At 40.8% G+C, this 13710-nt stretch overlaps 1 protein-coding gene across 4 annotated transcripts in view; it reads left to right on the top strand.

The window, feature by feature from the left end:
* The window catches only part of LOC309636230 (solute carrier family 25 member 16), an 88733-nt gene that overhangs the window by 34468 nt on the left and 40555 nt on the right, over positions 1–13710 (top strand). For all 4 annotated transcript variants that reach the window (XR_014249318.1, XM_082408582.1, XM_082408584.1 and 1 more), the window contains exons 9-10: positions 11817–12002; positions 12958–13141. Coding sequence is in view for 3 of the 4 variants with exons in the window: in XM_082408582.1 (XP_082264708.1) it covers positions 11817–12002; positions 12958–13141 (370 nt within the window). In the remaining variant the exon portion in view is untranslated. The remainder of the gene's footprint in view (positions 1–11816; positions 12003–12957; positions 13142–13710) is intronic.

Here is a 13710-nt window from a genome sequence, read left to right as displayed (position 1 = left end):
TAATAATATCTTACAACATTTTCCCCCAGATTACTCAACATCCATTTATGCAGCACCCATTGTGTGCCACGGATTATATCGGCATTATGGGGGCATACCTTGAGAGGTCTGTTAACTGTACTTGCAGTCTGATTTGGATTCCCTATAGCATCTATCACTGGGTATTTCTCTAACAGGGTATGTACCATACTTTTTAGTTACTGCATGTTTACTTGTCCTCCCAATTGGTTCTTTCATGGGCAGAGTCATACCTTCATCCTCTTTAAGGAGAACAGGGTATGGCATCATAATAGTTGCTCAATGATGTTTACTGATGGGCAGAAGGAAGGTTTGGTCCCTGTTTTTGGAGAAAATGTTCTGGTAGAGAGAAACGAGGCACAAATAGTTCAGGGAAAGAGCAATTTAGGAAGAAAGTTATTTGTTTTTTCTTGACAGAAATGTCTTGTTGCTAATTTGAGCCAGGATGAATGGCAAATAATAATACCTATATTATATCAGTATGCGTTGCCTTGCAGAGTGGGCCAATGATATCTGACATACTTGTATAGCAACTGTATACTTAAACACTTACATCAATTCTTTGAATATGACATTGTTACAAACTAGAAATCAATGACAAATAATAAGTCATGTATATTTCCTGAGGATTTACTATGTTCCATTCCTTATTTTAAGCACTTTTGATGCCTTAACTCTATAACAGTACTATAAGATAGGCACTATTAAATGTTCCTTTTTTACGGTTGGGATAACTGAGACCCAGGGATATCAAGTAACTTGCCCAGGTTCACACAATAAGTGGTGGATCTAAGATTCAGCCTACAGCCTAGTCTACTAGCCATGATGCTATACTTCAACACAGTAGTATCCTTCCTATTCACATAAAGCTCTAATATGTAATAAATACAAACCAATTAATAGAATGATTACAGTTTTTGGAAAGTGCTTTAGAAATTTTTTTTTGCTCCCCCTCCCCGGCCCCCCTCCCCCCCAGCAAGAGGGTTGCGGGATCTTAGTTCCCTGAATAGGGATTGAGTGCAGAGCCCTTGACAGTGAAAGCACAGAGCCCTAACCATGAGACTACCAGGGAATTCCTGGAAAGTGCTTATTAAGGAAGTAAATAGATTACATGATAGAGAATAATTGTTGTGTGTAAGGATCAGAGTGCTACTTTAGAATGGTCAGGGAAAAGTTTCTTTGATGTGCTAAACTTTAAGCCTACACATGAAAAGGAAGTAGTCGTGCAAAGAGCTGTGGGGGAAGAATGGCCCAGATGAAGGGAACAGCACAGTACAAAAACTCTGAAACAGGAAAAAGTTTAGTTTGACACAGGAATTGTCAGAAGCCCAGTGTCAGTGAAGCTCCCTGAGTGAGGGAGTAGCAATAAATAGGTTGGAGAAATAGACAAAGGCATCAAAAGTGCTTAAAATAAGGAATGGAACATAGTAAATCCTCAGGAAATATACATGACTTATTGTTCGTCATTGATTTCTAGTTTGTAACAATGTCATATTCAAAGAATTGATGTAAGTGTTTAAGTATACAATTACTATACAAGTATGTCAGATATCGTTATTTGATGCCTTAACTCTATAACAGTACTATAAGATAGGCACTGTTAAATATTCCTTTTTTACAGTTGGGATAATTGAGACCCAGGGATATCAAGTAACTTGCCCAGGTTCACACAATAAGTGGTGGATCTAAGCCCAGTGTGAATGAAGCTCCCTGAGTGAGGGAGTAGCAATAAATAGGTTGGAGAAGTAGACAAAGGGCAGATCAATGTATTTAGGGCTCTATAGGATATAGTAATAATTTTGTCTTTTATTCTAAATGCAATGGGAAGCCTTGAAGGTTTTCAGTAGGGGAGTAAAATTGCCTGATTATATTTTTACAAAGATCACTCTGCTTTATCAACAATTATATGCACTTAAAACAGAAATCAGGGAATTCCCTGGTTGTCCAATGGTTGACTCTGTGCTTCCAATGCAGGGGGCGTGGGTTTGATCCCCGGTTGGGAAACTAAGATTCCACATGCCGGTGCAGCCAAAACAAACAAACAAAACAAAAAAATAAAAAACAACAACAGAAATCAACAAAATTAAAAACAGACAATAGAGAAAATAACAAACCCCAAAATTGGTTTTTTGAAGAGATCAACAAAATTGGTAAGCCCCTTAGCTAGACTGATAACTAAAAAGGAACATAAATTACCAGTATCAAGAATGGGGAATTCCCTGGTGGTCCAGTGGTTAGGACTCCACGCTTTCACTGCCGAAGGCCCGGGTTCAATCCCTGGTTGAGGAACTAAGATCCCACAAGCCATGCAGCGTGGCCAAAACAAAAATAATGAAAAAGATGACATTACTATGGATCCTATGGATATTAAAAAGATAATACGGGATTTCTAAATAACTCTTTGCTAAGGAATTTGATGACTTAGATGAAATGGACAGAGGCTTTGAAAATCACAACCAAAACTGATGTAGGTGAAACAAAATCTGCATAACCAATTAAAGAAACTGAATTTATCAAAAATCCTTCCACAAAGAAAACTCCAGGCTCAGATTGTGAATTCTGTTGGACATCTAAGAAAGAAAGAATTTTATACAAACTTTCAGAAATCAGAAGACAGCACTTTTATGATGCCACTATAACCTTGATGCCCAAACCTGACCAAGTTGTTACAGAAAAATAAAATTACCAACAGTATCCTTCAGGAACAAAGATGGAAAAATCTTTAACAGCATATTAGCAAATCAAATCCAGCAATACATAAAAAGTTTATTGTATCATGACGAAATTGGGTTTATCCTAGGAACGCCAAGTTGTTTCACAATCTTAAGTCAATAGTGTAATTTCCTGTACTCACAGAATAAAGGAGAAAAACACATGATTCTTCAATAGATGCAGAAAAAGCACTTGGCAAAATTCAAAATTGATACATTATAAAAATTAATCGGGCTTCCCTGGTGGCGCAGTGGTTGAGAGTCTGCCTGCCAATGCAGGGGACACAGGTTCGAGCCCTGGTCTGGGAAGATCCCACATGCCGCGGAGCAACTAGGCCCGTGAGCCACAACTACTGAGCCTGCGCGTCTGGAGCCTGTGCTCCGCAACGAGAGAGGCCGCGATAGTGAGAGGCCCGCGCACCGCGATGAAGAGTGGCCCCTGCTTGCCGCAACTAGAGAAAGCCCTAGCACAGAAACGAAGACCCAACACAGCCATAAATAAAATAAAAAATTAATTAAAAAAGAATAAATGTCGTTAGGAGGAAAAAGCTAATCAATAGTGGCTAACATTTAAAAAAAAAATTAATCACATCAGGGATAATGTGATTAATCACATTAATCACATTCCTCAATCTGATAGAGCATTTTGTCAGATTAATTTTCCAACCGTACATCTCATCTCACATGTTCTTCTCGTGTCATTGACACTCTTCCCATCAAGAGGTAGAGACCATTCCCTCCCCTTACATCTGGTTGAGTGGGCTTGTGTCTACGGTGGAAGTGATGCTGTGCCACTTCTGAAGTTACGTTGTAAAGCTGAAACAGCTTCCATCTGGTCTTTTGGAATGCTCGCTCTTGGAATCCTCACAACATGCTGTGAGGAAGCCAGGCAGCCCCTGTAGAGAAACTGTCAGCCAGCCTCCACTTGCCAGCCATTTGAGTAAGCCATCTTCAAAGTGGATCCTCCAGCTTCCAGCTGATGCTTCATGGACAGAGAAAAGCTTTCCTCACAGAGCCCTGCCCAAAATGAAAATTCATAAGCCAATAAAAATTATCGTTGGGGACTTCCCTGGCGATCCAGTGGTTAGGGCTCCTCGCTTCCACTGCAGGGGGCGCAGGTTTGATCACTGGTTCGGGAACTAAGATCCCACATGCCACAAAAATAAATAAATTAATTAATTAAAAAAAGATTGTTGTTTAAAGACACTAAGTTTTGGAGGTTTGTTTTTGTTTTTTACATAGATTAGATAACCATAGCAAATATTCATGAAAAACCTACAGCTAGCATCATATTTAATAGTGAAATATTGAATGCTTTCCCGCTAAGATCAGTAGAAGGCAAGGATGCCCAGTGTCAGAACTTCTATTTAACCAGTGAACTTAAGAAAGAAAGTGAAATAAAGAGCATAAAGATCAGAAAGGAAGAAGTAAAACTGCCTCTATTTGTAGATGACATGATTATTTACATAGAAAGTCTTAATGAATCTACAAAACAACTACTGGCAAAGTCTCAGGATATAAGGTAAATTTTATTTATCTTATCTTTTTGGCCGCACCACGTGCCATGTGGGATCTTAGTTCCCTGACTAGGGATCAAACCTGTGCCCCCTGCATTGGAAGCGTGGCATCTTAACCACTGGACCACCAGGAAAGTCCTAAGGTAAACTTTAAAGATTGTATTTCTATATACTAGCAGGAAGCAATTGAAAAACAATTTCATTTAAAATAGCATCAAAAAATATACTTAGGGCTTCCCTGGTGCTGCAGTGGTTAAGAATCCGCCTGCCAATGCAGGGGACACGGATTCGAGCCCTGGTCCGGGACGATCCCACATGCCGCGGAGCAACTAAGCCCGTGCGCCACAACTACTGAGCCTGTGCTCTAGAGCCCGTGAGCCACAACTACTGAAGCCCACGCACCTAAAGCCCGTGCTCCGTAACAAGAGAAGCCACCACAATGAGAAGCCCGCGCACCGCAAAGAAGAGTAGCCCCCCTCGCCACAACAAGAGAAAGCCCATGCGCAGCAATGAAGACCCAACGCAGCCAAAAAATAAGCAAATAAAATAAATAAATTTAAAAAAAACTTATAAAAAATATATATATACTTAAATTTAACAAAATCTATGCAAGAGCTTTACACTGACAATTACAAAATGTTGCTGAGAGACATTAAAGAAAATCTATATAAATGGAGAGATAAACCAGGTTAATGCATTAGAAGTCTCTATATTTTAAAGAAATCAATACTTCTCAAATTGATTTTAGGTCTAATGTAATCTCAATCATAATTTCAACAGGCTCTTTGTAGAAATTCACAACCTGATTCTAAAATTTATATAGAAATGTGAAGGACCTAGAATACCCAAAGCAGTCTTTAAAAAGAACAAAGACATACAGTACCTGTCTGTATGACTTACTATAAAGATGTAGTAATCATGACAATGTGATACTGGCATAAGGAGTCACAAACAGAATAGAGAGCCAGAAATGGACCTATACTTATATAGTCATTTGATTTTTTTTAACAAGGTGCCAAAGCAATCCCATGGGGGAAGGGTAGTCTTTTCTACAGGTGCTACTGGAAAAACTGGATATGCACATGGTTGGGGGGATGGGGAGGGGGGAACACGACTCATTCTCCACCTCATACCACACACAAAAATTAATTTTAGATGGATCATAAACCTAAATGAAAAAACAATAAACTTCAAGAAGAAAACAAAGGAGAATATCTCTACTTCCTAGGGGTCGGCAAGGATTCCACAGGTCACAGAAAGCGAAAAGCATAGAAGAAAAATGGGTAAATTAGACTTCATAAGGATTACAACTTACGCATATCTAAAGATCTTGTTACCGAACCAAACTTGGGTCTGCTCACCACTGCAGTAAAGCTACTGACACTGGGTTGTGATGAAGGAAAGTGCAGCATTTACTATAAGGCGCCAATACAAGAAGGATGGAGGGCTCATGCTCTAAAAACCCCAAACTCCCCGAAGGGTTTCAGCAAAGCATTTTTAAAGGCCTGGTGAGGGGGTGGGGTCGCAGGGTATGTGATCAGCTTGTGAGGTAACAGGGCGGCGTCACGGGGGTTAACATCATCAATCAGGCTCCAGCAGGCCTGGGGGCTATGTGCTCGTGATCATCAAGTAGTTAACACCTTCCAGGGAGTTCCCTGGTGGTCTGGTGGTTAGGATGCCGGGCTTTCCCTACTGTGGCCCAGGTTCAATCCCTGGTCGGGGAACTGAGATCCCACAAGCTGCATGGTGCGGCCAAAAAACAAAACAAACATCTTCCATTTGGTGGGGGGTTTTCACATCTATAGAACTACTCAGGAAATGTGTATCAGATACTATTATCTAGGGACTTCAGAGAGGAGCTAAAGCAGAGGATATGGGGAAGGCCCCATAGGGTCCTGCTGGGTTACAATCTTGTTAAGAAGATGAATAGGCAAGCCACAGATGGGGAGAAAATACTCACAAAACCTATCTGACAAGTCTTTTATTAAGAATTATGTAAAGAATTCCTGGGGAATTCCCTGTGGTCCAGTGGTTAAGACTTCGAGCTCTCACTGCCGAGGTCCTGAGTTCAGTCCCTGGTCGGGGACTTAAGATCCCATGCCGTTTGGCACAGCTGAAAAAGAAAAAAAATTTTTTTGTAACTCAATAATAAAAGGACAATGCAGTTAAGAAAAAAATGGGCAAAGGATTTTTTTTAAAGATTTATTTATTATTATTATTATTATTTTAAATTTTATTTTATTTATTTTTGGCTGCATTAGGTCTTTGTTGCTGTGCTCAGGCTTTCTCTAGTTGCCGCGAGCGGGGGCTACTGTTCATTGCGGTGCATGGGCTTCTCATTGTGGTGGCTTCTCCTGTTGCGGAGCACGGGCTCCAGGCGCGTGGGCTTCAGCAGTTGTGGCTCACGGGCTCTAGAGCACAGGCTCAGTAGTTGTGGCACACGGGCTTAGTTGCTCCACGGCATGTGGGATCTTCCCGGACCAGGGCTCGAATACGTGTCCCCTGCATTGGCAGGTGGATTCTCAACCACTGCGCCACCAAGGAAGCCCTATTTATTATTTATTTATTTTATTTATTTTTGGCTGCGTCGGGTCTTAGTTGCGGCATGCAGGATCTTCGTTGAGGCACGCGGGATCTTTCCTTGTGGTACGCGGGCTCTTCGTTGTGGTGCTCTGGCTTCTCTCTAGTTGTGGCGTGTGGGTTTTCTCTCTCTAGTTGTGGCGCGGGCTCCAGGGCGCGTGGGCTCTGTAGTTTGCGGCACGTGGGCTCTAGTTGAGGTGCGCGAGCTCAGTAGTTGCAGCGCGTGGGCTTAGTTGCCCCGCGGCATGTGGGATCTTAGTTCCCTAACCGGGAATCAAACCCGCATCCCCTGCATTGCAAGGCGGATTCTTCACCACTGGACCACCAGGGAAATCCCTGGGCAAAGGATCCGAACAGACATTTACAAAGGAGCATATACAAATGACTGAGCACATGATAAAGTAATTTCATTAGTGATGGGGATGTGCAAATTAAGACTGAAAATACTGATAACATCAAATATTGTCAAGTATATGCAGAAACTGGAATTCTGAAACATCGTCGGTGATAGTGTAAAATGTTACAACCACTTGCATAAAGGTCTGGCAGTTTCTTATGTTAAACCTAAATATAAACCTACCCATGGCCCAGAAATATCACCCCAAGGTATTTACTCAAGAGAAACAGAAGCACACATCCGTGAAAAAATGTATACAAGAATATTTGTAGCCACTTTATTCAAGATAGCAAAATACTGTAAGTAATCTAGGTGTTTGTCAACTGGAGACTGACCAAGTAGAGTACTATTCAGCAATAAAAAGGAACAAACTACTGGTTTATGTAACAAAATGGATGAATCTCAAAAACATTATACTGAGTGAAAGAAGCCAGATACAAAATAGTACATACCATGTGATTTTCATTATATGAAGTTGTAGAATAGACAAATCAGATCTCTGGTGAAAAAAAATCAGGTTAGTGGTTGGGTTTCCAATAGGGATGGATGTGGGAATTGCCTGGGAAGGGGTATGAGAGAACTTTCTGGGGGTGATGATAACATTCTGTATCTTAATAAGGATTGGTGTCAAACACGTTTGTCAAAATTCATCAAATGGTACACACAAGATTTGTGCATTTCATTTTATGTAAATTCTACGATTCACATATGAAATTTACATAAAACATTTAAAGTACCACAGACAAAATATTGAACTCTAGCTAATGGTGTGCATGCTAAAGTGTTCAGGGGTGAAATGCACTGATGTCTGCTATTTTGAAATGCATTTAAAAAGAAAACTTGAATTCATGGATGGATAGAGGGATGGATAGATAGATATACATTGTGATAATGAATGATAACATTTGCTAAAGATAGCAAATGTTAATTGTAAAATTTAGGTGATAGGTATATGGTGTTCATGATATAATTCTTTTAACTTTTCTGTACATTTGAAAGTTTTTATGATAAAATATTAGGAAAGGGAAAAGAATAAATTGCAGGGAGACAAGAATGGAAGCACATGTGAGAGATAATGATTAGGTAGTGGCAGTGGAGATGGAAAGGAACGAAGAGATTTAAGATAGTTTTAGAGGCAGAATCTACGGGTCTGCCTATGGATTGGATGTGGGTAGTAACAGAGAGGAATCAAGGATGATTTCTGGGTTTCTGGCCTTATCTGCTGGGTGGTTAGTGCTATTACTGAGAAGAATAATAGGTTTTTTGGGGAAATATAAAGTTCTATTTCAGGGAATTCCCTGGCAGTCCAGTGGTTAGGCCTCTGCGCTTCCACTGCAGGTGGCCTGGGTTTGGGGAACTAAGATTCCCGCAAGCCTCGTGGCCAAAAAAAGAAATTTTTTTTCCATTTGGGCCATGTTAAAGAAGTTTCCCCCTCCCCCCCCCCCAAGTATAGATGTCAAGCAGGCAGTTGGACTCTTGAATTTGGAGGAAAAGCCTTGCCTGTAAAAATGAATTTGAGAATTGGCAGGATAGACATGGTATTTAAAGCCATGAAAATGTATGAAATAACCTAGGGAGCTAGTAGACAAATAAAATTTTCAGAACTAGATTCTGAGGACTTTCAACATTTAGAGATTGGGCAGAAAAATGAAGAGACAGTAAAGGAGATTGAGGAGTGCCTGTGATGTTGGAGGAAAACCAGTTGATTGTGGCATCACAGGTACAAAATCTGTATCTACTACAGGCAAGGGTTTTCCATTCTTTTTTTCCCAGGAAGTTGCTCATAACTTCTTCATAATTTTATATGAATAAACATGAATGTGAAAGATAACTTTTGATAACGATTATTTTTAATTTGGGTCAAACCCTTAGGAAGTGATCACTATTTTTTACACATTTCTGTATTTTAAAAAATATTTATTTATTTATTTATTTTGCCTGCTCCGGGTCTTAGTTGCCGCATGCGGGATCTTCGTTGCTGCATGTTTAGTTGTGGCATGATTAGTTGCGGCATGAGGACTTCTTAGTTGTGGCCTGCAGGTGGGATCTAGTTCCCCCACCAGGGATCAAACCTGGGCCCCCTGCATTGGGAGCTCGGAGTCTTACCCACTGGACCACCAGGGAGGTCCCACATTTCTGTATATTTTAAATATTCTGTAGCATATTATTTTTAAAGGTGGTTTTTAATATTCTGTGTATGTAAAAAAATTGATTTTTAATTCAAAAAACTAAAAGCAAAAGGAGAGTGAATAGGAGTTGAAAATGGATATAGCCTTGAAAAAAATTCTTTAAAGAAGTTTTCCTCAGGAGGGTGGCCAAGAGAGAAAAGGTTCCATCAAGGTAACATCATTTCAAGATGAGAGATACTGGGACGCATTACAAGCCAGGGAGCGATCCAATAATGAGGGCCAGATTGATGATAGTAGAGAATGAGGGAATAACAGAAGAAGCAATGCCCTTGAGAATGCAGGAGGCCCTGGGATCCCAAGTAGAAGTAGAGGGATTGCCCATTGATAGGAGGAACGCTTTGTCCACTGCTGGAAAAAGTGGGAAGAGGTTATAAAACGGGGAGGAGATATTAGTGGTTTTGTAGATTTAGTCGTGGCATGATGAGGAAGTTCTTTTCTGACAGCTTCCATTTTCTCAGTTGAGCCAGAAAAAAAGGAGAGGTTGTTTTCCAAAGAGTGAAAAATTCCAGAAGCTAACAAGGGACGCCTTGCTTTGGGCAACTGCAGTTTTGTTCATACTAAGTGCTGTGTCGGACATGGGTCGGCGTGTCGAGAGAGAGGGAGGGAGGGGAAGGGGGGAGGGGGAGAGACAGAGACAGAGAGAGACAGACGAGCCGGAGCATTTAGTCTGGGCCAGATTACGAAGACTCCTTGTTTTCCAAACCCCAAGGCGAAGGAGCAAAAGCGCCTTACGCGCAGGGCGCGGGAGGGACTGCCCGCGCAGGTCACTTGGGATCTCGGCTGGTCGGCGCATGCGCGCGGCGCCACGCGGCCTCGCGCTCCTTTTCCCCCGGTGTGTGGCTCCAGGTTCCCCTGATTTTACCTGGCGGCAGTTTGAGGTCTCTGTGCTCGGGATGGAGCAGGTGGACGAACTGGAGCTGCTAATGGAGAAGAGTTTCGGAGATAAGGCTGCGCCGCCGGCGGAGCTGTGAGCGGAGCGGGGGAAGGGTCTGGGAGCAAAGCGGGAGATTTGAAAAGAAGGGAGCGGGAGAGGCCGCACCCGCGCCTCCGCGGACCGGGGCTGGGGCAGAGTGACCGGGCTCAGGTCTCGGGGCGCCCGACGAGCCTCCGGAGCTGGGGTCTGTTTCCCAGGGTTCTCTTTGGGGCCAAGCCTGGGCCAGAGCTTGAATACTCTCCCTCACCCAGCAGTTCATTCTTAACCTTGATATCACCACTTTCCTGAATTTGGGTAGTCCTAGCCACCTTAAATGTCTTCATAAAAGGAAATTGCAACTGCTAGATGCTTTTCTTGATGTTTAATTGGAGAAAGTTATCCCAGGGAGAAATCTGTACCCTCAGAGCGACTTAAATGATCTGGGAAAATGACCCGCAAGCATAGTGTAGAATTGTCATTAGTAATGATATTGAGGCTAATTATTGTTGACAGATCTTTGCGCTTTGAGTTTTGATCAGCAGTACCTTTTGGGAGATCCTTAAAGCGTCCCAGCTGACCTTGGGAAATTCATGGCCTGAGGCTACGTGGGGTAGGTGAATGAGGAATATAACCTAGGTGGGTTACAAAGGTTGGGTGACAAAGACAGTTTTAGGGTAATAACTGGAGAGATGATGACTTTGGACTGTCACTGATAAAGACTGCAGTCAAACTGGAAAGATTTAAGAGGGACTTAATGTTTTCTAGAGGAGAGATTAGAGTATTTTGCAGTTTTCAGGCGGCTAGGATCAGTGGATAAAAGAATTGTGAAATCGACTTGCCCATTATAAATAAGAAATTTCTGAGTTACTCTATGAAGGAATGGTTAAGGTGACAGGTATTAATCTTGCTTTCTCTACAAAGCATAGGCTAGTTGATCCCCAATGAGGTTTTATAGAATGATTTCCTGCATTAAGTAGTAGGTTGGACTAGGTGATTTCTAAGTACTCTCCTAATTGAAAGATTAATATAATAATGAAGCTCACAGTAGACTTCCAGCAAACCACCCACACTATATTTTTCCATAACAAACATCTTTTATTTACAAAAGGATAGTGTCCTAGACATTTCCTTTCACTTGTACTTTGGGAAGGTTTGCACCAGTGGTAGGAATTTGTTGTCTAATATTTTTCAATTTACCATTTGTTCTCATAATCATAGATGTCCCAAAGAGCTCCTCATAGAGCTTATATTTGGAAAAATCCATATCATAAGCATGTTTTAAATGGCATTGCTTCTGGGAAGTTTTTATAATAGGAATTCTGCTATGCCCTTGCTCTCTCTCTCTTTACCTCTTTTAGCCAATGGTCTTGTGATAAGCTTTCCGGAAGAAACAAACCTAGAAAACTAGAAGGTTGGTTTGTAGATAAAAGAGATTGGATGACTTCTTATTTCATGCTTGTGCTACAGTAGTTTTGTATGTGTATGCTTTAGATTTCAGAAGAAGAAGGTGGAAGCTTCCTTTTCTAAAACAGTTCTGAGCCGAGGATTGGATAACCGGTACCTGGTATTAGCAGTCAATATTGTACAGAATGAAGAAGGAAACCATGAAAAGCACCTAATCATCACTGCTTCGCAGTCGCTAGAATATAAAGAACTGTGTATCCTTAGGAATGACTGGTAATTTTTGTGTGACTTTGGGTGTTGATCTGGCAGAGTCTTAAGGGTGCCGTCTTACAAACTATCACATGGGCTTGTGTGGCTGTTGCAATAATTTAATTGTTAATAAAGAGAGTAGATATGAACCTGAGTTAATTCTGCATAAAGATTGTGCCTATTACACCAGCATCTCAAGTCCCTTATTCCAAAACTTGATTTTTATTGTCATTTGAAAATCAAGTACAAGGGGACTTATTAAATCACTACTTCCTATTTCCCAGTGCTTTCTGGGACTGCAGCTTAAAACTCATTTAGTTCTCACTAAGAGGAAAACTAATCACAGCATAAGAACATCCTTAGACTCTAGCTGTTGCTTCTCAAGCATTGTGTGGTATGTGAGGGGTGAAGGGGAGATGCAGAGAAGGTGGAGGTCTAACTTTGTCTAGGCTGCAAGTTGGATGGTTTGAACTAGATAAATAAGATTTTGTTCTTGGTACATTGTGTTTGGCTTCATGCCTCAAGGCTTATAGATGCTGTAGGTATAAGTCTTAAGAATGAGAGAATTATTATTAGAACAACCTCATCCATAATTGAAGCTATACACTGTTAATAATTTGATAGCTTTTGCAGTAGATGATGCAAGACCCAGAAATTTAGAAATACTTATTTCTTTACATAAGATATCCAGTTATTTGTTTATTTTTTTAAAATATTTATTTATTTATTTATTTATTTGGCTGCGCCGGGTCTTAGTTGCGGCACGTGGGATCTTCGTTGCCATGTGCGGGCTCTTAGTTGCGGTATGCGGGATCTAGTTCCCTGGCCAGGAATCGAACCCGGGCCCCCTGCATTAGGAGCACAGAGTCTTAACCACTGGTCCACCAGGGAAGTCCCTCCAGTTATTTTTGAAGCCTCCTTAATATGTTTAAATGTAGGAATCTAAACTATGTATACTTTAATTTTGCTTTATTTTTAGGTGCTCTGTACCAGTAGAGGCAGGGGACATCATTCATTTGGAGGGAGACTGCATATCCGATACTTGGATAATAGATGAAGATTTTGGATATTTGATTCTGTATCCAGACATGCTGATTTCTGGCACAAGCATAGCCAGTAGTATTCGATGCATGAGAAGAGCTGTCCTGAGTGAAACATTTAAGGTGAACAGTATTAACAGCCAGTGTTTCCACAGGGTCTTAAGAGTTTACAGAGCACTTTTACACTCTTACTTAATCCTCCCAACAATCCTGTGAAGTAGGTGGTATTAATCAACTGCATTTTACTGATGGGGAAAATCAGGAAGTTAAGTGACTTGCCCAAAGTTACTGTAGCTAGTAAGTGGCAGTGTTGGGATTCAAGGCCAGGTGCCCTAAGATCCTTTGAATCTTATTCAACATTTTGTAAAATAATTAATGCTAATAATAATATAATTAATTTAAGTGATAAAAATTTTAATTTAATATATCTGGGCATTTCCAAACTTGGCTTCATGTGATTCCCAGTGAACTAAAAGTAAATGTGAGGGTCTCTTTTAAAAACATTATTATGGCAAGTTTCAAACATACGCAAAGAGATGATTATAATAAACTCCCATGTACCCATTTTGCTGTTCCCAGACATTGTATTATTTTGCAACTAAATGAAAGCTGAGGATTTAAAAAAATATATAAACACAGTATCTTTATCATACACAATAAAATGAACAGTAATTCCTTAAATTAATCTAATA

Source organism: Balaenoptera borealis, assembly GCF_965194805.1.
Source record: "Balaenoptera borealis genome assembly, chromosome: 10".
NCBI lineage: Eukaryota > Metazoa > Chordata > Mammalia > Artiodactyla > Balaenopteridae > Balaenoptera > Balaenoptera borealis.
Note: the sequence above shows the minus strand (reverse complement) of the source record. Positions and strands in the feature narration are given on the sequence as shown.